At 42.7% G+C, this 26,141-nt stretch overlaps 2 protein-coding genes and 1 long non-coding RNA gene across 5 annotated transcripts in view; 1 reads left to right on the top strand and 2 right to left on the bottom strand.

The window, feature by feature from the left end:
• SLC35F5 (solute carrier family 35 member F5) overlaps nt 1-5,824 on the bottom strand; it is a 29,976-nt gene extending 24,152 nt beyond the window's left edge. The window contains exons 1-3 of one of the 3 annotated variants that reach the window (XM_064435162.1): nt 5,745-5,824; nt 2,758-2,828; nt 1,098-1,176 (exon numbers count right to left, since the gene is read on the bottom strand). The gene's annotated coding sequence lies outside the window, so the exon portion shown is untranslated. Of the gene's footprint in view, nt 1-1,097; nt 1,177-2,757; nt 2,829-3,471; nt 4,411-5,249; nt 5,709-5,744 lie in introns of those variants that run through there. The other 2 variants (XM_064435164.1, XM_064435163.1) reach the window with 2 other exon arrangements.
• A 2,702-nt stretch (nt 5,825-8,526) lies between these two features.
• On the bottom strand, nt 8,527-20,120 carry LOC135309193 (uncharacterized). The gene is made up of 3 exons (XR_010369490.1): nt 19,711-20,120; nt 9,881-10,262; nt 8,527-9,106 (listed from the first exon to the last, which is right to left on the bottom strand). It is a non-coding gene; the product is annotated as an uncharacterized LOC135309193 (long non-coding RNA).
• Nucleotides 18,930-26,141, top strand: part of ACTR3 (actin related protein 3) — a 28,497-nt gene continuing 21,285 nt past the window's right edge. Inside the window, exon 1 of the mRNA XM_064435165.1 lies at nt 18,930-19,127. Coding sequence (XP_064291235.1) covers nt 19,084-19,127 — 44 coding nt within the window. The 5' untranslated portion in view covers nt 18,930-19,083. The remainder of the gene's footprint in view (nt 19,128-26,141) is intronic.

The following is a 26,141-nucleotide window of genomic DNA, read 5'->3' as shown; positions in this document are numbered from 1 at the left end:
CATTACATGAAGTTATATTATATATAGCCTAAAAATTGCTCGTGTGTTTGCATAATATGCAGCTAATGTGAAAGCTGGGCATAGAAGAGTTCAGACAAACTGGAAGGAAGAAATCTCATTCCTGTCAGGCTATAGCACAACTCATGGGCAGTGGGAAATTATCCTAGGAACAGAAAGCATTGCAGGCTTCCACCAGCTCTGTGCTGCAGGCAGGAGGGGAGAGGGAGCTGGGGAGACAGGAGGGAATGGCAGCAGCCTGATCAACTGGACATCTCCACATCAGATGCTCCCTCACACCTACAGCTCTGCTGCTCTCACCACAGGCTGCTTCAAAGCACACTGTGTGAACAGAGATCATGCACAGATAACATTCACATCCTGCAGCTGTTTAATCTGTACTCAGCTTGTCTACGTTAGGCTTGAACAAATCCTTCACTTTAAAATTCTTCAACAAGAGCAAAGTAAAGGATGATGGAACATCCAGCACTTCTCAGATAAGAGGTTACACATAAAGTTATTCAGTCTATGCAAATTTTACACCATTTCTTCTGTAACTTTGATAAGTAGATGCTAAAATTCTAAATAAAGAACTGATAATTATGCCTTGGAAGTTGAAGTTTTTTATATGTTGGAGTAAGAGCAGCTATTACTTTCTCATCTGACTACCAAGTATCTGTTTAACATTTCTGTGTGCCTAATTTAGCATTTGCTTGATCCTTCCCTAACAAGGCAAAAAGCTTAACAAGAAAAGGTAACTATGAAGTGCAGCTAAGAGTTGACTAAAAAATCTACCAAGCAGCAATACTAAAATGCTTGTAAAGTTCAGCAGAAATTCAAAAGCCTACTGAAACCTAAATCCTAAGTTTTAGAACAGAATTAAAACCCTGTAAAACATCACACAAAGTGCAAAAATACAAAGACAGATTGAAACTACTATTTTGAGAAGTTTTAGACAGACACATTGTCCCACTTATTGTCAGTACTCATAAACTTGCAATGAAATACAATTCTACACTTTTATGTTTGGCTTCTGTACATTGAGGGTAATATGCTCAGATAGAAGTGAACACACAAGAACAAGACTTTTCTCTTATTACCTTCCACAATAACTGTAAAAAAGAAACAAAAGTGGTGACTAACAAACTTCACACTTCATGTCAAAGTGAAGATAGTCTCCTAAAAAAAAAAAACAAAAAAAGCAAAGTGTGAAACATCATGTGCATTGGTACATTAAGCATTTATCTTTGCAAAATACTGTCTAAAATTTCAAGTTCTACAAGTGTCTTGTGCAGCTCAAGTCCTAACTGTTGGGGACATACAGAACTAGAAATTTAAGAATTGGTCTGCATCAAAAATGCCAGCAAGGCAGCCCTGACTTGCAAGAAAACAGGATCCTTATCTACTTTTAATATTACAAAGAACACAACCCCTTCCTTATTAACTGACTATAGGAGGTTCACATGAGGAACAAGAGCCTGATGATGTTAAATTCTGATTTTCTAAGCTGTGCAGAGAAAGGCACTATTTCTTCAGTGCACATTCCTAAGGAAAGAATTTAAACATTAGAACTAGGAAGGTAACGGAAGAACATACAGGCTTGTTGGCCTTAAAATAATCTAAAAAGATAAGGTTCCTCCATGTTATGTCTTGTGAAAGCCCAGTGTCTTCCTTAAATGGATACAGCATTATTATTGTATTAAAACAAAACATCATCTTACATAAAACTTATTTATCACTTTTAAACTCAGATCCTACAAACGCATTCAATAAAATCCACTGTTATATAGGAAAAGGAATATTATACAAAACAGAGCCGTAAGTTTTATTGCCTGGAAGTGATAGAATTATTATTATTATTATTATTAATGTGAAACGTTGCTACACTCTGTTTTAGGGATATCCTGAATCAACAGGAGTCACACACTATGCTTAGGAGTCTCAAATTAGCCTACTCAACAGAAGTGGCAGCAAGGGCAGAACTAAATGCTTACCCAAAATTAGCTTTTGATCACCTGTCAAGCATGGCTGAGAGTCTGTACACTGTTAACAGGGAGCAATAGCTAAATTCATGCTTTTCACCTCTTTGATTAAGAGGTAACTCATTAAGAGGGATCCCACAAGCCTCCACTGAACTCAACATTTACACACAGCAAGTTCAAACCTTTTCCACAGTTTACCACATGATCATAACTGCTTAAGATGACCCAACAAACTGAAAGATGCATTCTTTAAGACAATAGCACATGATTATCCATTCCACAAAGACAATGCTCACTGTAGGTCCTGCACATCAAGGTAATTACTCACAAAATCACAGAGTATTTGGAGTTGGAAGGGACCCACAAGCATCATAAAGTCCAACTCTTAAGTGAATGGCCCAGGGATTACAGCCACAACCTTGGCATTATTATTGTAGGGTTTTACCCTACAATAATACCCAGAACATTTAATTTATCAAGTGCAAAAAGTTATGATAACTTTAAGTCACCAGAAGACACAGAGAGTGCAATAAAAATTATGGATTAAAAGTAAATATCATATTCTACTCTATTAATAGAGCAGGAACTCAAGCATGTTTGCCCTTTGTTTCCATTATTAGGAAATATACAAGCATTCCACATAGTGTAACTTTAAACATACAAGCTCAAATCTGACATTTAAAGGAATATTAATTTAAGAGACTTTTCTTAATATCATTACAATTTTCAGCAAACAGCACTGAGACCTTTTAAAGTCTCCTTTTAAAAATTTATTTACCATTCCAACAGTCTTAGAGTTGGTGCTGTCATCTTGCAGAACCATTTTTCAACCAGTTACACGAAGATCTTCTGAAAAACAAACATTAAAAATTCTTATTATGACACTGTACTTTGATTTTAAAATGCTCCAGTACCCTAGATCATGTAAGAAGTGCCACCACTTCAATTTATGATATCAAAATATACAAAAAGCAGTCTCACTGTGTAGTCTACAGTGCATGTTCAGACAGCTGGCTGCACTGAAGCCAACAGGCTCAGCAGCCTGTCCAACTCTCCTCTTCTGAATATGCAACAGGCAACTTCTGAGGGCAGGAAATAAAACTGCACCATTGATACTTCATGTGCATGGGACAGCATCAAATAGCTCTTTGTGCAGATTATTTCCACATTACTAGCTCCGCCCAAGAAGAGAAAATCATGTGAAATTCTCAAACTTTTACTGCACTGACAATTAGGGAAGAGAACATCATAGGCCAAAGAATTGCCAAATCATTGCAAAACAGAAGTATTGCTGTTCTGGCTGCTCCAGGAGGAAAACACACAGCCTGTCTCTCCTCTCCACCACCAAAAAATAGAAAAAAAGGACATAGCAAGAATGCCAAAAGACAGAGAACAGCATCTCAGTCACAAGCCATGGTGCAAGCAAGTCAGCTGGAAATTCTTCCTGTATTTACTCAAGATTATTTCATACACAATGTGAAAGACAACATACCAAGATAAGGCTTGCAGGCAAAATAAATGGGTTTAGTTTTTCCAGTTATACCAGCTGCTCCAACATTACAAGTTCTGGGATACAACCTCCGCCCCCTTTTAACATGTTCTGTCATCAGTTGATTCTTGTTTCATATTGGATTGCTTTTGAGATAAGAGAAACAGAGACCCTGCTTTCACTTTAACCCGAAAAAAAACCTGAAAGTAAAATGATTTACACATTTTTATGTCACAATCTGTAAGCCTGCATTAAAGCAACATTAATCTAACACAAATCTGACATTCACTCAACCTCCAAAGAGTACCATGAGATCACAGCAAAGGCAAGGATATTCAGAAGAGATGGAAAAGTGAGCCTTATGCAACATGACTATTACATTCACTACAGCCCTGTCATTTTTACTCAGAGAACGTTTCCTGAAGAATCTTAGAATATAGCAATGCAAAAGATCCAAAAGAGCAACCAAGTCTTCCATATCAGTACAGAGTTCTGCAAGTGGAGACCACTGCTCCCATCTGCAGAGGAAGTTACACAAGACCAAATCTGCACAGAAAATACATTAATTTTACTACCAAAATAAGAGAATTTGGCTTAATCAAAAGCATGTTTTAGGAATGTAACAGCCATGCTGTCAAACTGTCATGGCACAGCCGGATATGGGGATTTAAGGAATAAAAACACCAAGAATGTCTGAATGCTTCCATGAATGAAATGAAAGCTTCCTATTCAGCACTTACTCAAAATTCATGAAACAACTCTTCAAAGAAATTTTCCTATATAAAACTAGTAGTGCACAGTATTAATCTGCTTTATATCTCAGAGTCCTTTCCAGCTACCAGCCCTCGGTTACTCCTGCAGCACCCCCAGCAAGGCTGTGACCCTGCTGGGCTTGAAGTCTGACTGAAGGATTAGAAACACCCCAGTTTCAGGTCAGCAGAGTGAAAGCTGACAAGCAGAACCAACACTGACCTCCTTGTTATTCCTGTCCAACAACACCAAGAGAAAAAAAACTCCATGTCAAGCTGCCAAGGCCTCTCTAAGCTTCACCACGTACACAGCAATCCCAGCCACCAGTAGCTCCACATTTAACATCAGCTAAGGATTACAAATGACATCCATTTCACATGCTGCAGATCTAATCTGGTCTAGTGCAAGGACTAAACATATCGTGCTTTGTCACTGGATATACAGACACAGATTCCTGATAAGAACCAGCAGGGCAGCTTGCAGGGAGACACCCCGGCAGCTGGAAGCTGAGCCTTCCAGGCAAGGTAGAAATCCATGAAATCACAGCACGTGGAGTGAGCAGGGGTCTCCTTCCTGCCCACAGATATCTCTGGGGAAAAGTAGCAGGAACAAAGGGAAGGAAATGAGTAACTCGTGTTAATGCACTCAGAGAAAAGTGAATGCCTAAGAGAAAAGATACATGGGGAGAAAAGGGAGAAAAGCCCTGGGGACCTCGGGGGAGGAAGAATGCCTAGAATCTCACAACTAGAACAGGGGGAAAGGAAAGGGAGCTGCAGCCAAGCAGGGGAAGCACGTACCCCTCACAGCCCAGCGAGGCAGGACAGTGTGCCAGCTCAGAACACTGAATCAGGCTGGAAAAGAGCTCTGAGATCATCGAATCCAGCCCATAACCAAACACCACCCTGTCAACCAGACCATGGCACAGGCTTTCCTCAAACACCTCCAGGGGTGGCAACTCCACCACAGCCCCGGGCAGCCCATTTCAGTGTTCAAACACCCCCTCTGTACAGGAATTCTTCCAGATGTCCCACCTGTACCTCCCCTGGCACAGTTCAGCCGTGTGTGCTCTTGCCCTGTCACTGCTGCCTGGGGACTCGACCAAAGCCTCCTTTACTCCCGGCTAAACTCCCTCAGCTCGCTCTGACCCTGCGTACAGTGTGGGCCTGAGCTCCACACCCCTCAGCAGCTGCTCCTCCGGACACGCTCCAGCGCCTCCAGGTCGTTCCCGCAGCGAGCGCCCAGCCCCGGGCACGGCAGCCGAGGGCGGCCCCGGCACTTCCCCGGCACAGGCTCGCCCTGGGCACAGCGGGACCCCTCCGCACAGCCCCAGCCCGCCCGGGGGCGCTCCCCGCACCGCTGTCACGGCGGGACGCGGGGCACTCGCACAGCCCCGGCCCCCCGCGCGCACCAAGGGACAAAGTTCCCTTCGGGGCTCGGCCCCGCTCAGCCCTGCGGCGCCTCTCGCCCGCGGCAGCCCCGGCAGCGGCGGGACCCGCCCGCTCCGGCCCCGCTCCCGCTCCCGGTACCTGAGGCCGCGCCGGGCCCGGCGCCCCCCGCGCTCCGTCCGGCGGCGGCACCGCCCGCCCGCGCCGGACAGCCGCAATCCATCCCCGAGCCCGCGAGCGACCGCCCCGCCCGCGGGCCGGCCCCATCGACCCGCTCGGCCAGCAGCTCCACACCCCTGTCCTGCTGCCCGCCCCCCGCCCGGCGGCGGGAGGGGCGCGGGGGGAGCGGGGCGGGGGCCGACACAGCGGCATTCCCGGGCCCAGCGCCGACCCAGCGGCATCCCTGTGCACTGCCCGGGCCCGGCGCCGACCCACCGCCATCGCTGTGCACTGCCCGGGCCCGGCGCCGACCCACCGCCATCCCTGTGCACTGCCCGGGCCCGGCGCCGACCCACCGCCATTCCCGAATACAGCCCTGTCCCCATCACCATCCCCGTCCACTTCCCTGTCCCCACCGCCGTCATTATCATCATCGCCATTCACATCCACATCCCTGTCCCCACAACACTCATCGTCATCATCTCCATCCCTGTCCCCATTCCCGTCTCCATCCCCATCCCTGTTCCCACCACGTCACCATCCCCATCCCTGTCCCCATTCCCGTCTCCATCCCCGTCCCTGTCCCCGTGCCTGCCCCCATTACGATCCCTGTCCCCATCACTGTCTCCATCCCCATCCTTATCCCCGTCCCCATTGCCATGACCGACCCCATTCCTATCAGCGTTCCCTTCAGCGCCCCCATCCCCACCTCCACCCCGGGCCAAATCCCTTCACCTTTCCTTGTCCTTATCCCTATCCCCGTGTCCATCCCCGTTCCCATCCCCGTTCCCATCCCGTTCCCATCCGGTCCCCAGCCCAAGGCTGCCCGCTCGGCCCCGTGTCCCGCCGGGAAGCCCGGCTCTGGGCAGGGCTCCGGGGCCGCTCCCGGCTCCTTCCCGGGGGAAAGGGGAGGCGGAGGGAGCGCTCCGCACGGCCGGAGAGCCCGAGCGGGCTGCTGAGCCCGGGCTCCTGCTGGACATCCTCCGGGAGATCGAGCGTCTCCAACGAGGGAGATGGAGCAGAGCCTGCTCCGGAGGCACGGGCATTCATACAGCCTCTTCCAAAACTTTAAGATAAGCAAGTCAAAAAAAAAGAAAAAAAAAATCACCCACAAAAAAATCCCCAAAAAACTAAAATATGGAGGAACAGAGAAGGCAGAGGAAGAGAGCACGGAGTGAAGAACTAGAGATGGAGAAGTGGGATGGAGCTCGAAACTAGTCTGTCAAAAGAAAAAGAAAAAAAGGGGAAGAAGCAAAACCGAAGTGGGCAAGACCCTTGAGAAATGTCCTAAAATGCAGTGAGGTGGTGGAACCTTAGTTTCATAGTTGCCATAATCTTTACGCTCCGTGATACGAAATCTCACAGCACCTGAAAGTAGTGGCAATTAATTAAATTTTTGCTTCAACACACTTTTAAGAGCATAAAAAGTGGTATTGTGTAGACATACAGGCTAAATTAAAGCAAAATTTCAAGATGTATATGTTAGTGACTAACAAGCTGCAAAAGGAAATGCTAGACAAAGTCTGTCAAAAATATTGAATTAAATGAACTTCCATAGGCTTAGATGAAATTGCAAAAATCAGATTCTGGTCCTGTTTGGTTTTGTAGTCAATGTGTTAGTAGTCTCTAGTCAGTGTTGATTACTATTTAAGAATTAAGCTCATAGTATGAACCTAAAGATAACTACGTGTATGTCACATCTTGCAGATTATTCAGTATTCACCTGCTAACAGAAATAAAGCTTTTGGCAAAATTTAGCTATTACATATTTTGGAAATTTTACAGCAAAAACTGTTAGGAAACAAGAGTAAGCAATGTATACACGAATAAAAAGGTGTTTAATTGTTATTAGGGGATATATATGATATAGCTGTGAAGTTATTTTAAATGCTACTCACACTTACAAACTCTTGAAATCAAACATAATATTTCACCCTTTCTATAGGCTAGTGATTGAAAAAAAATCCATTCCCTCTCATATAAAAATGTGATAGCTTATCATCATATATCTGGGTGAGTTTTACTGTTGGGCTTGAGTAATTTCCTGTAGATAAACAAAAGTTACTTATTTAAACAAACAAACAAGCAAGCAAACAAAAAAAAAAATACCCCACAACCAAACTTGAAGAACTTTTAGTGTGAAACTGGTTTGGGCTTTTTTTGTGAGCCTGAATTTCATAATCCAGCTGTATTTTAATTTGCATGCAGTAGCACTAAGAGACATCCAACAAGTTTGATGCCCCATAAAACTGGTTGTTACAAGTAGTAAGATACAATCCCTACCCCGAAGCATTTATAGCATAAATGGCACAAGGACATGCAGTGAATTATACTCTTGGTTCAAACTGTCCTATTTTTATATACTCTGAGTGTACATCATAAATAAAGTATTGATTTGTTGTTCTTCTGGCCTCACTATCACTATTGGCCAAAATGAAATTGCGAAAATGTGCAACATGGTGCTTTCACATGAAATTGTGACTTTACAACTGTCTAAAGAGATTTTAGGTAAACTGAATTTCTCAGACAAAGCTTCAGGAAAAAGCAGTCCTCTGGAAATGGTGTATTCTGTGGAATTCAGAGCAGTTGAATATATACAATGTAACAGAAAAAACCTGTGTGCATCTCACAGCCTCTAATTTTCTTGGGTCTAGCAGATCTTTGTTTAGTATTTATACAGAGACTCAGTAAACTTACAGAGCTTATCCAAGGTCAGTCAGTTCATCAGCAGCAAAACCTGAAGAGAAAACCAAAGAGTTATGACTACAGTACTGTGACAGAGAAACTGCATGTAATACTTTCCTATATCTAATAATGCCTTTACTAAATAATGTATTGAAAAATATTATACATAATTTATATTAAAATGGGAGGAATGTTTTATATTAAAAAAACACCCTGCTGCATTTGAACAGGGAAAATATATAAGGTAGCAGGGAAGGGTGAGATTCCCAGGCTCTTCTATCTTACCTAATTAAGAGAAAAAACTTGGTTTGCTGCCCTAGAAAATGCTTTCCCACAGTGATCAGCAGTAGTGATGACAAAATATCTGTGACATGCAGATTTTCTCTCTTTTTATGCTTTAGTCTCCTTTGACAGTGGAAAGCACATGACATCCCACCTGAATTAAGAGCAGCTTTCTGGGTGTAGCTCCATGTGGCCTCTCACGTGTATGAGTTTTCTTCTTTAGGAGGCAATGCAGCAATTTGCACCTCAACATGGCAGCACAGTTAAATCCACCTTGTTAAGGTTCTGATTTTAAGCATTTTGACTGGGCACTGCTGTCCTTCAGGTAGAGTGCCAAGATTTCTTCATGACAGGATGAAGCACTTACACTGTGGTTCCTGGGGAATTTTGAGAGAAACAGGTCAGCATTGTCAAAAGCCTAGAAGTTTGTAGCTATTACCCTTAAATTATTATATTAAAATATTACCCTTTGTATTTTTAGCTCTTAAGTAATTTGTAAAATTCACGTGATGATCTTGTGTCTTCTCCGAAACTATTATGAGAATGATTTGTCTTTTATTTTTACTGAGCTTTTTTCAGGAATTAGATTTTAGTAAACACATGTAATAAAACAATAAGTACCTTGAAAGTGTACACACACTGCATATTTATTTTTCTTGCTGTGAATATTTTAGTTACATGCATTTTTGTAGGCAAAGCAAAATTCTATCTATTTCCCAGCATCACTGTAATATTTTCATAAGATAAAACATCCACATAACATGCAAACCTTCTAAATTGCACTTATCAAGAAAATTTGAATTTAGTTTCTGCTCATATATGTTCTATTTACAAGAACATAAAAGCTGATTTGGAAGAAATAGATCAGATCCCAACAATGAAATTTAATACTCTGTTCATCTCAGAGCTCTACAAAGGAATTGAATTTACTTATTTTAGAGAAATGCCTCCTTCAAAAATCCTTCAAAAGGATTTGGAACGGATCTTTGATGAACAAAATGTTCATGTTGATGAACAAGGCAAAGAGGCAGAAGAAACTCTATTAAAAATTCAAACTGACAAAGTCAGTTTTGATGAACCTCTGCTGTGGGATTTGTTTCCATGGCACATCCTTCTAGTTTTTAGAAACAAATGGGTACCAGCATCCTTACCTGGAAGGATGTAATTCAGCCAATGCATGTAATAGCTCTGATGGACCCATGAATTTGGCAAATCCCTTTCATGAACCCAGGAACGCCAGAGCTGTTATGGATTTACTGAGGCAGAGTCTTGTGACAGAACAGAAAATGTTTGTTTTCCTTGGGTTTAGGCCACTGGATAATAATCTTGTCACACAACTTGTAATCCTTGTTCCATTTCACCTTCTTCGCATTATTTGAGTTTTAACTGCCTTATATTTGTCCTCAGCTGTCTTTGAGGTGTTCTCATATCCTAAGTCCAGCTTTGTAAGAAGCCTCTTGTGACTGAGGGAGTGATTTTATTGCTCAGTTATCCTCACTGCCTTCCTCTCCTTCTGGTCCAGTTCTTGAGAGGCTGAAATGAAAACATTCATATGACTACATGAAATATACTTAGACTGTTAAAGTTACAATTTCCAATCTGTTCTCAGTCCCTTTTTGTGTATTTACAAACATTTGTGTTTTTGACCTTGCTGAGCTGTTACATGGCTGTTTTCTTAATGTTTTACCTGATGACAAGGCTCTAAGAAATCTTAGTGCTTAAAAATTTATTATTTTGAATAAAATCTATGCTGTTCACTATGAGAACTACTGGTACTTACAGGAAAAGTGTTACTCTGCAGATGTAATAAAAGAAAAAAACACAATAATTTTTGTAAATTTTTTTATCAACCATTCCTTTTAATAGCTGTAGAAAATTAATTGGAACTGAGAGCTTTTTCTGCTTCCTACTGAACACTACTTGCAAATATTAGCTAGTAATAAAATTACAGATGAGTAAAACAACTCATTTGGGGAACTTGCCATCACTAACTTCAGTCTCTTTACTCTGCTGATTTATAACAGGACAGAAAACAGGAAGCTTAATTGGCAATGGGATTTCCCAGACTGAAAATTATTAAATTGCTATCACTCAATTATTTTCGGCAGATGAGTTGTGATCATTAATTGTTATTTAAAAAGACAATTTTAAAAACCATTTGAAAACCTATTCAAGCAAACCAAAAAGTAAATGGAAAGTAAACCTTTTGGAAGTGTTCTGAATTACTGAAATACCATGCCATTGAGAGAAATCACATGTAGGAGTGGACTGCAGGTGTAGTCTTGATGCATGTTGACAACCAGAGAGCCATTTGAACCCCAGGGCTGGCAGAAATGCATGTGTGAGCATGAATACCTGTCCTGCTGGAGATGTGAGCCAAAAACACCAAACAGGCCTTAACAGAGAGCCAAAAGTGAATTTTATTTACACTGAATATCCCCATGAAAGCAACTCTTCTAAAGGTCAAGTCAAGCAGTTCTCTCAGCACAAGTCTAACCAGATGGAGCTGCTGATAATGTGACCCCGCATGTTCAGAACACAGAGCAGATTTTTACATTTGTGCTTTTGCACATTCCTGGGTGAATAATCACAATGATTCAGGGAGGCACATTGCAACATAAGGTGGTATTCAAAGGGAATGGAAGCATTGCCCAATACGGCAATAGGGAACTGATCCCTTGCTGGGAATGCATAATGCTCCAGAGAGGGCAGGGATTCTCTGGGAAGGGCCTGAAGCAAAGGAATCAATGTCCCACGTGGATTCTTACCCCATTAGCAAGGGAGACCTCCTGAGTATGTGTGGGTTCTGCAGAGAGAGCCACAAATAGATTAAACTGGAAGCTGTTCTGCAGGGAAACACAGGAGGGAAAGTTTTGTTTTTCATATCTTCTAGTTTTAACATCACTGGTCTTCCCAGTGCAGATGCTCTAAAACTGCACAAAAAATGAAATTTTATCAGGTGAGGAATGGCATGGACAGAGCTACTGGTTTGGGGCTTTGCTGGTGCATTATTTTTAGATCAAAAGGTTTCAAACTGTATTCTTCACAAAGGTCAAGTCTGCTGGCCTGTTAGGATGGCACACCAAATTGAACAGGCATGTAGTGCTCCAAATAGAGATTTTAATGCCACTATTCTCACAGTAAGGACTAACATAATTAATGTAATCTGTTTGTCTAGAAGATTTTGTTCAATTTACATATCATTAGCATAATTTACCAGAGTGTTTGCTTTTAATACTGTTTTTTAAAGCAGCAGAGTGAGAGAAACACTTGGATACAATGTGTTAGTTTTTATATATTTTTGATACTGGACATGTGAAGACCACATCATTAAAAATTGGCTGTGGCCTTCTTCAAAGACATCCACATGATCAATGTCAGACACAGCACTGCAGAACCACAAATCAGCTTTTATACTTTTTGGTGATTCATTAAGGTATTATTTCAGGAAAATTTCCTACAGTCTTTGAGCAGGACAAGCAATTTTACAGAAATGAGTTAACAGTTTCTTTATATACTAGCAAACAGAAACAATAAACCCTGTATGGAGGCACCCAGCATTTCGAAATAGCGCTTTGAAATTGTTTCCATTTTGTATGCAAGCAGCATTGTCACTAGAAATAGATTGAGTTATACACTTATCGAAGAACACAGTACTTTTAAAGTGTTCCACTGCTGACTAACTTAAGTGGTATTGTATATTGTTTCTAAATAAATCATACATCTTAATAAGAAACTTGGACTGCAGATAGCTGTGATAATTGAAAAAGATGTTGCACGAGCTGTTCACTGCCTTCCCCCAGCTCTGGTGGAGGGAACGTTCCCTATTCTGTGAGAGAACATTCCCCATCCTGCTAGAAAGAAGGCAGCCAAACAATTTAACCCATCAGAAGGAGTATTTTTAATTATGTCCCATTTTGTCTAGAGACAACTGGAGAGTCCTCATCCATGCTTCTCTGATAGAGCTGTGGGTGCTATAATATCCAGATGACTGATATCATATATTCAAGCAGCACTCTGCTACATCCAGAGAAGGACACCTGTCCATGTGAGTTCCAAATTCTCCTCCTAGCCCTCCTCTCCTCCCTTCATTGTCTTAAAGTAAATACAATAACAGTAATGTGCCACAATGACCGTAGATGTGATGTAATGACCTTATCACATCTATTGTCTTCTGAAAGCTAATCTGAGGAGTCAACAGCTTGGGTCAGCTGAAGAGAATATCTTTTTATCAAAAGTCACACACCAAGGAGAAATACAAACACATAACATATGAGTGTTTCTAAACAATCCTCTTATGAAAAGCCATTAAGAATGAGAAGTCAAATATTAGCAGCCAAACCCTCTCAAAAGTTGATAAGCAACGGTGAAAGCCAGAAAAATGTCTCAGAACAGAAACCCATTTGTTTACTTGTCACACATTCAATTACTTGCAGTTTCAAATGGTTGGGTAGCAAAAAAAACCCATGATGCCACTGCACTCTCTATGACTCTTCATGCTACTTCTCTTGTGAAATCACCCACTAGGTTCACCTTGATCCTCTTTTCCAATTCAGTTTTTCTTGCTCTGGTACTTGCCACTGTTTTAAGGCTCAGTTTTACCCTTGTGGGCTTCTGTGCTCTGCTGAAAAGCTCACATAACAGTTAAACACCTGCTAAACTGCAAACTGGTGACACACTGGTTTTATTTAGCACATTGCTGACATATTTGAAAAAAAAAAAATAAAGGACCACTAAATTAAAAACGGTGGTTTTACATAAATTTTCGAGTTATCATGGCTTTTACCCAAATTAATGTTCATGACACAGTGAGAGTGGAAGTTGATGCAGGTCAGGCATGCACAGCTGTGATTGATTCAGGTCCTCAGTTCAGCTGAAGTGCATAAGTCACACGAAAAAGGCAGCAAGCCACATTTGTTCCAGCCAAGGAAATAAATAGGTGCAACTGAGAACATATCATAATGTTTCTATTACTCAAGGAAGGCCAGACTTTCTGATCATGGGCGAACTATGCACTGCTTTTCCTTGGCTCCCAGGTGTGACTGTGTGGAGCCTGTGCAGTGCAGATACACCTCCGGGGCAGAGGTTTGTGCCCTGCTTTGCAGTTGTAGGGATTCTGCTGCCATCCTTCTGCTAGTTCACTTACAGTGGCAATATAAAGGATTAAGATGTTATGAAAAAGAAGAGAATAACAGCATGCAGATAACCAATTTTGAATGGAAAAGCCAGCTGTAAATAGGAATGCAGTTTCCCTCAATTTCTGCAGATTTTGCCTCAGCCCAGAACATCAAGTTCTTAAGGCATCATATTTTCAGACAAATTCTTTTTCTAGGTTTGTCTTTTGACACACAATTTGCCGTTATTCCTACCAAATAAAATAGGCAATAGTGGTGTTATCATCATAATAGTCCAAGGACATAAACAAGCCCCAGTTTATAAGTTTCTCTCTTCCTTACACACCTTGTTTCAGTGTACCAAGAATTATAGCTGGGTTTTTTCCCATCCTCCATTTAGAAAAAAATATGGACTAATTATATTTTGAAAGTTAATGGTTTTAGTTGATCTACATTGAGCTCTTGGAGAGCAGCCACATCAAATGAGCTCCTGGTAATTTGCCACGACTTCACCATGTGCAGCTCCATGAAATTACATGCCTCCCATATGGCTGTTGCTATAGCTATGCCAAAATCAACCAATAACACTGTAATCTTGCTTGTGGCCCTTCTTGGAGGAAATCTACACACATCCTTTATCTGGGTAGATAAAATGTTTTGGGTATTTTTAGCTCTCTGTAGTATTCTCTCAACTACTGGAGAACTTATTTATATTAAGATACTCAGAACATGATGGTTAAGTGATTAAGCAGTGTACTTTATAATAAATACTTAACAAAATTCTCTAATAGATAACCTAGACATGATTTCTCTTGGCTGTTTCTTTAGGTTTTATTGTCATGTTTACCTGGGCTTAAGGGCTGTCCAATGTGATGTACTGGATATTAAGGTGCCTTTTAAATTCAGTTTATACCAATCTGAATGGCAACAGGCTGATCCAGGCATCATTCTCAGCCCTCCTGGGCATTTCTAAAATCCTTCTACCCTGGAACTTACTTTTTTTTTTTTTTTTTTTTTTTTTTTTTTTTTTCACTTGCACTTTACTGCACTTCCCAGGCCTGGATCTATATATGGATTCACAGCGTTGTTCTTTCTGCATGTTCAAGGGCAGGCCATTAATTGCATGAAAATGATTCAGAGTGAGCAGGATGCTGAAAAGCTTCCCACACAGCTCAGCAAGGGATTTGTAATGCTTTTGTCTAGGTACAAACCTCTTCAGGCTGAGGTACTTGTGTGAAATTTTAATACTTAGCATTGCTGTAGCTGGTAAACCACACAAAACATCCTGGAAATCTGTGGAGCCCCACAACTGATTTGTGTAACACTTGCAGAAAGCTGTCTGCAAATTCCTTCCATCTGAATCAAACTGTTAGACTGCATCTCTGTTTACCTGTTGATTAATAGAAATACTTTCCTCCTGACTTTAATCCTCTCATTCCTTATCCATTTGTATTCATCTGCATTCCCTTGCTCTGTGTTTACATTGCAAACTCCCTGGAGGCAGATGGCAACAGAAGGAGGATGCTCTGCAGTGGTAATTACTTCTGTTATCATGGATGTTTAGGAGAAGATCACCTGCAATCCAACAATGCTTACAAACGCTGGACTTGGTGCATCATTGAAGGATGCTGTTGCTGGATTATGTGTGCTGTATAGGATTTCACAGAATCATGAAGGTTGGAAAAGACCTCTGAGACCAGCCCAGCACCACCATGCCCACAGCTAAACCATGTCCCCAAGTGCCACATCCACATGCTTTTTGAACTCTTTTCAGAGATGGTACCAGATAAAGGCAATTCAGGCTTTTGTTCACTCCCATTCCATTGGTAAGATTGAGAATATACTAAGACATTTCTTCTACACATTAAAAATGTTGTTTCTGGTACACCCTGAAACAATGAAAAGCTTTTCATAACACAGGAACTGACTTCTGGCCAAATAAGGATGAAAAGATTCAGAAAATTACACCATGAAAACTGACTGTAGGCTTTTCTACTGCTCTTGTACCGAAAGGTTGGAAGTAAAGCTTGGAAAATCTTTCCATGAAAGAAATATGCCAATCAGCACAGCAGTCCTGCTGGATCTAGCTGAATTTCAGCTTTATAAGCTCAATTTTGTAATTTAAGAACAAGACCTCTGTGCTAAAAATATCCACCAAGATAATCTAGATGCAAATGCATAAAACTACAAAAGGTTTATACAGAAGCCAGTATTGAAACTTAGATTGATCTATTTGATTTTGGATGAGTTAATATATCAAACTTGTGTTTATGGTCCAACAATGTGAGATACTATTGCTTAAAGAGAAATCTTGCCCCTTTATTTTATTGGGCTGGTGCCTAAGTCCACAGCCATCTGAAAACTGCATCTGGCAAGGCTAATAAAAGGAAACATGAGATCTCATGGCCAGGGTCTTTCAACCCCTTCCCTTGCAAAACTGTGATTCATTTGGCACCTTGATACTGAGAGAAATCCTATGCTTTTTGGTCCTCAAATGTAAATTCCACTGTAATTCAGTACATTAAAATGCACCAGCACTGCTCTTTTTCAATGCCATTCTTCATGCAGACTCAGGAAGAACACACACTGGTAGCAAGAGATTGCAAAGGAGTTGCTTAACAGAGTTGTTTCACTTTCCATATGACCTGAAGCACTTTTTTGTTCTGCTCAACCCTTTTGTTCTGCTCAGTGCCGCCATTTCCCAGAAAACACTTGTACTCACAGGGAGGAAAAGATAAATTCAGCAACGGGATATTTTCTGTAGAGTGCATTACACTAAGTGCTTTTGGGTGTGATTTAAAGTTTTATAGTGAAATGATGCTTCTGCTAGCAGAAAGTCTCCAGCACACTATTACAGCCTACAGTTCTACTCTCTGCCCTTTGGCTTTGCTATTAAGGTTAATAAGACTAATCAAGAGCATTATTTGGAAATATTAGATAATAAAGGCTGGCCAGCAATGGAACATTAATGATTGTTCTGTTTAAATCTCACTGCAGCTGGGTAAATTAACTCTGGTCCTGATCCTCTCTGTGCTGTATGGCCTGGACAGGACCTGCCAGCTCCATCGTCTCCACATGCCTCAGGTTTTTGGACCTTATTTTGTGCTCCTCTGGGAGGATACTTTAACTCTGGCAGCTGGAGCCCAAAGCTGCTCTCTCATTCCGTGATTCCATCTGCCAGATGCAGCAGTTGAACCTGCTGCATGTATAATCCTGACTACCACGTAATAAAACTGAGAGGAGAGTGAAAAGTCCACATGGTAGTTTATATCCTAACTGTATTTATTTTAGATAAATATTTACCTATGCACATACAAAGAAAAGGCCTATTTGCACTTTCTCTGAAAAGCTTTCAGAGATATCCATCTTTAATATTCTAGCTCAGCACAGCTCACAAGCTACACAATATCCTGCAGAAATCCCTTTCATTATCTCTAAAATGTCTCATAATGTTCTAGTCATAATTTGCTTTGACATTAAAATAAAAATGTTAATATTCTCAATATCTCTTTTCCTTGCTTCTGTTCCTCAGGAAGATCTGGCAGCCCACAGAAGCCAGATGGTGACTTGAACTTCCCAAACGAACTGCCTGGCTGCTGCTACTGAAAGGGATGGTTTTGCTCTCTCCTATCTCATCCTGAAGGGCATCTACCGAGTCCTTCCTTTGCTTTGGCACTCACCCTAATCTATCCCTCCAGTGAAAAGGGGCTAAGAGGCTATTAATTAGAGACAGCTGAAACCAGGTGAGGAGAACGTGCTTGAAGGAAGCAAGACCAGCGTGAGAATACTTGGAGGGTTCCCTAAGGGACACCTGCAGCCACACAGCTCCGAGGTGAAGTCAGGATGTCAGACCAGGACTAGGAACAGTGTGGAGGCTACCAGAGGGACAAGGCAAGTCTGATATCAAGGCATCAAGCAAGGCGAGGACAGCACAAACCTACAGCTTAGCTCACACAAAATGTGAAGGGCCAGAGCTGAGCTTAATTGGGTCTCCAGTTCTCTGGGACGAGGACTGCAGGGTGGAGACCCCTGGTGATGCTTATTAGAGCCATTAAGATCCATTAGTACCCACTGACAATTACTCATTTTGATCTACTACCAAGTTTGTTCACAGCTTGACATCCGATTATACCATGAAGCTCACATCTTCTCATTGCCAAGGCAGGAGCAGCAAGCAAAGGATTGAAAATACCTGAAATACCCAATATGAGAACTGTTAAAACACTAAGATACTTTAAAAACAAACAAAAAGTGATGTGTGGCTGCAGTACACTACAGGGCAAGGACTGGGCCAGACCTGGCGTGCTCAGCACTCTGTCCTTCAAAGCCTGAAGGGTTGTGGAAGGTGGAAAGAGAGAGAAAAAGAGTACAGACTATATTTTGTCCACCTGAATATCTGACCCAAACAGCGCATTGTCTCCTGCCCTCTTTGGGACAAAGATGATGGGGGGAGTCTGTTGCATCTCTCTTACAAGGACGGACTGTGGGAGCTGGGCCTGTTTATTCTGGAGAAGACTGAGAGGGGATGTCATTATTGTGTATAAATATCTCAAAGACATGTGCCAAGAGGATGGTGCCAGACTCGTTTCAGTGGTGCCCAGGGACAGGACGAAGAGCACTGGCCAAAGTTTGATCTCAGCATGAGGAGAATTTCTTTACTGAAGGTGGCAGCGCCCTGCAACAGCTGCCTGGGGAGGGCGCGGAGTCTCCCACACTGGAGACATTCCGAGCCCACCTGCATGCATTCCTGTGTCACTGCTCCAGGTGACCCTGCGTGGGCATGGGGAATGGACCGAATGATCTCCACAGGTCTCTAACAGTTCTGTGATTGCTCATGGAGGTGGTGGAGCCACGTCCCTGGAGGTGTTTAAGGAAAGCCTGGACACGGCACATGCTCTGTTTGACACGGTGCTGTTCGGTCACTGGCCGAACCCGGTGACCTCGGGGGTGATCTCCAGCCCGACGGAGCCCGTGCTACACCCACGATAACCAGCAACCGAGCAGCTCCCGCCGCCCTGAGGGCGCTCGGCCGCTCCGCCCGGCGGGCGAGGCCGCGCCACCGCACGTCACGGGGCGGGGCGGGTCAGCCATCTTGGGCTCGCCGGGCAGCGAGCGAGCGGGCGGGGGCGGAGGCAGTGCCCGCCCTGCGGAAGTCCCTCGGTGCCGCCGAGCGCAGCCCGCCGAGCCCCGCCGGAGCCCAGGGCTGCCCGCCGTCCCCAGCACCGCCGCTACCGACCAGCATGGCAGGGCGGCTCCCGGCCTGCGTGGTGGACTGCGGCACGGGGTGAGACACGGCCGCTGACAGCTCGGGGCCGCCCGGGGCGGGGCCGGGCGGGTTCCGCCGCCGATGCTGCTGCAGATGGCGGCGGGGGTCGCGTTGCCGGGCCGGGCAGCCGCGCCCGAGCCGCCGCGGGGCCGGTGCTGGGAGGGATGGACCGGGCCGGGCTGGGCCGGGGGGAGCATCCAACCGCCTTCCCTTCCCCGCCCTTCGCTCTCCGCCCGGCAGGAGCCGTGGCCCGGCCCGGCCCCGGGCTGGCCGGAGCCGGTCGGGGCCGCCCCCATCGGTCCCGGGCCGGGGTGCGGGACCTTGTGCGGCGGCCGGGGCCGGGGCAGGCGAGCGGGGACGCGGCTGCCGCGGCTGCCCCGGGCCTCTGGGATGCCCCGGCTCGGGGGAGTCGCCGCTCTGCCCGGCGCCGGCTTGGGGGGATCGTGTGTATTCATTTTTTGTTTTAACGTGCGGATAATGTCATTTATTCTGTGCTACTTCTCTCTGTGGAAGAAAAAAAACCCCTCCCCTTCCATCGAGCAGGCGCAGAGGAACTTCCTTAGTTTTGTCAAAGCCTCTTCCTGCTTTCGGGCTTTTATACCTTATAAGGCAGTTTTCAGTGTCAAACCTGAAGAAATCCGCTCTGGAAACGCTTCTTTTCGTTCAGCAGCTGCCAGGCGGTGGAGGGAGCGCGGTGCCAGTGGCCCGTGGCACCGGGAGCGGGGCGGGAGGAGGCCGCGGGAGCGGGGCCGGGGCCGGGCGGCCGCCCCGGAGGTGCCGCGGGCAGCGCGGCCGGGCGGGCCCGGCGGTGCCGCTGGCGGGGCAGTGCCCAGCGCGCCGTGACCCGCGCGGCCGTCGGAAAGAGGAAGCGTCTCCGCCGGGCCTCAGTTTTTCACGGGAATGGGAAGGCGCTGCTGTGTTTTCAAAGCGCTGCTGTGTTTTCAAAGCTCTTCGGCCTGCCGCTGATGGCATGCTGCTTGTTTAACTCGTTTCTTACTTTTGTTTCGCTTCTCGTCCCTCTTGCTAAAAATAAAGGAGATTTTCAGTGAGTGCTCTGTGGATGCAGATATTTATCGTGCTTTCTTCGAAGTGTGTGTTCTTCTGCAGCCTGAGCAGTTGTTTCTGAAAGCACGTGCTCATCATCCCCTCAAGAGAATCTGTGTGGTGTAGGACATGAATAAATCAGTCTTTAGGAAGAGCAGGTATCTGAATGTGAGTGTCTGATACCTACATGTCTTAACAGTTGTATGAAGAAGTCACTCCTGTAGTGAAAGCAGAATTAAAACCTTCAGTTCTGTGGGACGGAGGAAAGTTAGCACAGTGTGAATGACGGTGTTTAGCTCAGTGTAGTAGAAGTATATTTGAGTTTAACATGTGTATGTGTGCTGTTTGTCTTTCAGAGCAAAAGATCTCTACCTACTCTTCCACGTGCCACCAGAGGCTTTTCCCATCCCACATGTTTGTGTATCACTGGTAGTCCCATTAAAGGCAATAATTATGTCTTTATAGGTTTGTAAAGTACAGGTTGTGACCACTGAATTAGAAATTTGCTTAAGGCTTTCAGCAGTGCCCCACAGGAGCAGCATGCAGACTCAGGGCAGTGTAAGAAATAACTTAGTCTTATTGATGTGAGAGGTGTACCAAGGGACATGAGTGTTAAAGCAAATGTTCCTGGGGAAGATGTGTGTGCAAGTACACCATTAATCAGCTTCTCTTCAGATGGTGTACTCTGTAATGTTCTTGAACATGATGTAATCCAAGTCTTGCTCCCGTTATATTTATTTCCCTACAAATCTTTAAAAAATGTTCTAAGATGCTGTTTTATTATGCACCATATATTTTTTTAATGGAGCCCATCCTATTGTGCTCTTCAGGCTTTTCATTTCAGGTGCATTTCATTATCCAAGGTTGTTCTTCTGTAAAATTCTGCTTCAAGCAAGTGGGGCAAAGATTTGTAGCACTGTAAAGATTATAGTGTGTTGGGCTGGTTTGAATTCAATAATTTTAGTAGACAAAAATATAAAGTGGTGAATTTACAAATGAAAAATATGACAGTTGAGATGAATAAGAAATGGGTGGGTAATAGTGCAGTGGGTTATGATAGCGTGATCATGCTCTTGGCTTCTATTTTTTATTTGGTGTAGCCCTCCCAGTCCATCTCAGTTTTTGTGTGAGAGCACAAACTGTGTCAGCCTAGTCAGATCAGCTGAGGTTTCAGTGTTCTGTCCTGTCTGTCAAAATGACAGAAAGCAGACAAATTAAATATAGCCCCCAGAAAGAGGAAAAGAGGTTTTGAAAATACAGCTGAAAACAGACAGGGTGGAAGGAGCTGCCTTGCTTAGAACAGACTTTAAATGTGCACTGGTTTTCCAGTAAGTAGGGTTTTTTTAGAGGAAAGGGTTGCTAGTTTGTAATGTCAGGAGAATTGACCTCAATCAGCAAAAGGTCAGGTGTAGAAGTGGTATTGGAGAGTGTCTTCCTATGTCTTGTGCTTGTAGCCACAGTTCATTTTGTTTATCTGAGTGGTAAATTTGTTTTTTTTTTTTTAAATGTGTGTGTGCATTTTTGCCAGCTAAGACGGAGGGATGAGAAAGGCAGCAGAGTTGTGCTTTTCAGCATCAGATTATGCAAATGATAAGGACTTCTTTCAAAGCATAAAGAGACAAAAAACACAGAAGAGATTGGGGAGATAATATGATGACTGTTACTTGAGGTTTTAACGTCTCAGTCAAACTTTTTAGGGGTCATCTGAGTACGTGTCATACAGCTGGAGCTGGGAAATGGGTTTAATCAGTGACATGGCAATCAGATGCAGCTGAAATTCTTCCAGTGTTACATTTGTACACTGAAATTTGCATTCTTTGCTTAAGCAAACTTGATACCTAGAAAATAAGGTAATTGATAGCTAGTAAGAGCAAGTAAATACTCGTGGTTTTAGAAGCTGCTTGTCTGAAGCACTGTCCTTTTAATTGTACAGTGTTTGTACATTATATGAAAAATCTGAAGAGTCCAGTTAGTTTAACATAACTGCTGACCCCAGTATTACTTATTTCTGTAACTGATAGCCTTGTCTGGTTTAGTTTTAAGTATATTGTTGTTTTGTTGGGTAAGCTGTAGAACAGCACCTTAGGACCTTATTGTCAGGAAGTTTTTGTCCGTGTTAGTAGTGAATTTGACTTCACTTGGCTGCTGGGAGCCCCTCTCTTTCTCTCCTTTCCACAAAAGATAGGCACCAGGTCCATGAGCAATGAGCTATGAACCTATGTGCTGTTCTGTTTATATCCTTCAAACGCTGTCAAATTTTTGATTTTCCTGAAGCCAGTAGATATGCTGTGAATGAGATTTACTTCATACTTTGGTGTATCTAAGAAATACATGCATTTTAAAACAAAAATTAAAAATAGAAAAATGAGATGGAGTTCTTCCCATAAAGTATGTGAGCAATGTACCAAAGAAAGGAAAAGGCTCTTAGTCATTTTTTAATCACAGTAGGCTGCAGTCTTTTGCTCTGTGCCTTTTGGGTATTTGAATTGTTCTTGCTGCCTCTTCTACAGGCGAGCACAGCACTGCCTGCAAGTCATGATTAAAAGCTCTTCCTACGCCACTTTGGAATTTAGCTTGATTAGGTTGACAAGTAGATTTTAACTGTGTCTTTCTGTGTGAATGCACTTTTTTCCTTCAGTGTGACTTGTATAACACTGAATTAGCTCATTTGGGATGGCAGATAATTGCAAGTGTTCAAATTAATGGCTCTTCAGCTGAGCTGCAGTAAGTGGCTATGCAACTATTGCACTTCTAAAATGAGAATTTAATTATAGCACTGAAAGGGATTTACAGACTATTATTTGTATTTTCTATACCTGGGCTTTGTTTTCTGCAGGTTTGTGTGCCATTTTTCAGTGGCTGCCAGGTGGATCCATTTGATACTTGAGTGTCAGTTGTGGCCAGCTTCTCTAATGTACCCAAGAGTCTTTTGTTGGGAGGGTCATGTCTATTGGTAACCTTTTTCTTGAGTAAATTGGTTATGTGATTGTGTGGAAAACCCCAACCTGTTGTCATGGATCTTGTTTTCTGCCTCCTCCTCTGCCAAGATTTTTATTTCCCTTTTTTATTTCCCATGCACAGGTTGCAAAAAGTGATGTATTTTTTTTAAACTTCTTTCTTGCATACTAGGGGTGAATTAAAGGTTTTAGGGTTGACTGGAGAAAGATTTCCTGTTCTTGATGGGAACTCAGGATTTCTTGGACCACCTCCTGGCAGTCTGGGTTCCTGCTGAGCCGAGAGCCAGGAGGATTGAGGCTGCTCAGGATTTCCAGGGTTTCTTGATGTGGAGTTGCAAGCTGTTATTTGGAATGAGTCACATATATCTCAGAGTTTCTTGGCTATTTGGTCTCTCTAACCAGTGCTGTGAATGGAGGAAGAGTAAATTTAGGCACACAGAACCTCAGAGAAGCAGAAGCTGGCTTGAGTGAGCTTTCCTTTGGGGAAATTCTCTACAAACCCTACTGCTCTAGTTAATCTTCATGCAACACCTTTGTAGCTGTAAGGAGAGCAAAGTGTTTGTGGGTTCAGTGTCTTCTGATGTGATAAAGTATGACAGGATAATTGTCATTCTGTTTCTCTTCTGGGTTTTGACCTGAGAGTGTAAATGAGTACAAGATCCATGAAAAGCAATAATCTTCCATAGGCAGCAATAATCTTCCATAGGCAGCAAAATCTGTGAGGTGAGAAATCCAGTGCTATAAAATCAAGGTGGGGAGAAGTAACAGTCTGTTTTGTGAGCTCTTGAACTTTTTAGTATCTTATATGGTGCCTTGAAATTATTTTTTTTTCCTAATGTTCCAGGCATGGTTTATTTCTGCAGGTTTTTCCAGGCCTAACTTATGTATAGTATAAAGATTTCAGCACCATGATATTTCTGCAGTTTATACTTCAACTGGATAACTTGTCATGACCTTCTATGGGCTTCAGTCTTCATGAAAATTTACTCTTTTGGGCTGAATTTTCTCTGTGTTGTGTCATCCCAGAAGTCATTTTTCAATACGGAAAGCATGGAAAAAATATTTCCTTGATGGCATTTGGAAAAAATCCTCTTCCAGGGTTTTAAGAGTATCTTTTGCTTGCCAGTGGCTAAAGTGTGGTTAGGGAGGGAGGGGAAAATGTCTCATCCTTCACGTGGAAAAAGGAATTGTACTAGGTTAAGAATTGATTTGATACATTCAAAAAACCTTTGCAAGGACACTTTGAAGGCTGATGATGACCTGTGGTGTCTCTTGGATGATCCTAATACATCACAGTCAGTGTTGCAACACCAAATGGCTCAGAGTGTGCAATATAATTAGGAATAATAGGAGTTCAGTTAGGAGTACATATATTTCTACTGACACATGCTTTTTAAAGATTTTATTTAGTGCATTCCAGAAGCCATTCAAGATGCATGGCACCTTGCAATCCTTCAGTTTCTGCTCCTCTTTTCCTGTGTCTCACTTGTGCTCGATACAGAGGAAAGGGTAGAGCACAAACCCACTTGCATCCCTGGGCTGGATCTGTAAAGTTAAAGATTAATGAACCTCCCTGTGTAAACTGCAGGGCTCCTGGGCAGGGTTTGAGGTGTATCTGGGATGGGCAGGTTCCATTCCTGTCCCTTGGTCTGTTTAGTACCTGGCTTGGACTTTCTGCCCAGCAAGTGTGTTGATTGCATTACTCCTAGGGATATTTACTAGTCTAAATTAATTGTAAATACAGTTTTTATGAGTTCAGAAATATTGTGCCAGTTCTGAGTAGTAATCCATGCTCTGTATTGTTTTGTAGGCGCGTCTAAGAAATTTGCAGTAGGTCTGTTAGTTCATGCAGTTGGAAAGTTTCAACATAATGTCTCAACGTTTAGTTTCATCATTGCAGACTTTCTTTGGAACATGCTAAAAGGTTTTAACAATTTCAAACAAATTCTTTTAAAAGAACTTTATATGAATGCTTGTCCAAAATTAGAAGACTTTAGGGAGACAAAGTTAATTTCAAAGGTGAAATAAATAAAAACATACTTGGGTTTGTCCCCAAGGAAATTCCAAGTTCTTTTCTGCTTTATGTAAGAAAAGGGATCTCTATTACTTTAATCTTCAATTTTTGGTTTTGGTCACTGAACTAAAATACATTTGGGTGCACCAGTCTAACAGAAATCATCCTTGGGTAGATGTTTAAAAATACCATTTGGATTGCAAATTAGTTAGTACCCATAGCAGGATTATTTAACCATCAAAATGAAGCATCAATCCTTTCCAAGTGCTACTAGTGATGTATTGCTGAGTTTTGTTTATTCAGTTATATCCAAAATTGAAAAAATAATCATTTTATCCACTGACTTAATGTAGGGTATAATATGATTCATATATTTTTATTTTTGTTCTGATCATGGGTTTGCATTTTTAAGACTAGACGGAAAAACTCTAGATGAATGTACGGTTTTAATTTTTTCTGGGATTTCCTTTTTCTCTTTATTATTCTCTTGTGGTCAGTGCAAATGTTTGCAGCTGTGCACAGGATGTGTTTTGGCATGCTCAAGCTGTAGAGAGCAAGATGCAGACAGGAGGTTGATAGTTTATTTTGATAAATAAATGCTATCAATGGATGAATCCAGATTGTAATTCTTATCACCATACCTATTATCTAGGTTTTCAGTATTAGTATTTTTTTTGTCATGACTTGCCTTAGATACAGAACATTGTTTATCATCTGCAGGAGCTTTCACAATACAACTGCTTGCATATTTACTGTCAGACTGCAGAATCTCTGTGATCCTGTTAAATGAGACCTGCTTTTTATATTAAACAAGATTTACTGGTACGTTTTGGTCCACAGCTGAGTTTTTTTTCTACAAGCAACTGTTTGTAATCGAAACAATCTTTTATTACAAGTGTGGTGTAACATGACAAATATGTAATCTGTGCTTTAGTGCAAGTCTGCTGTTGATGGAGCATTTGGTTACCTGCTGAAAGGCTGAAGTGGTAATGGGGCAGATGGGGAATGCTGGGGCAG

This window comes from Passer domesticus, chromosome 10, assembly GCF_036417665.1.
Source record: "Passer domesticus isolate bPasDom1 chromosome 10, bPasDom1.hap1, whole genome shotgun sequence".
NCBI classification, from domain to species: Eukaryota; Metazoa; Chordata; class Aves; order Passeriformes; family Passeridae; genus Passer; species Passer domesticus.
The sequence above is the reverse complement of the archived record's forward strand: the minus strand, read 5'-3'. Positions and strand labels throughout refer to the sequence as shown.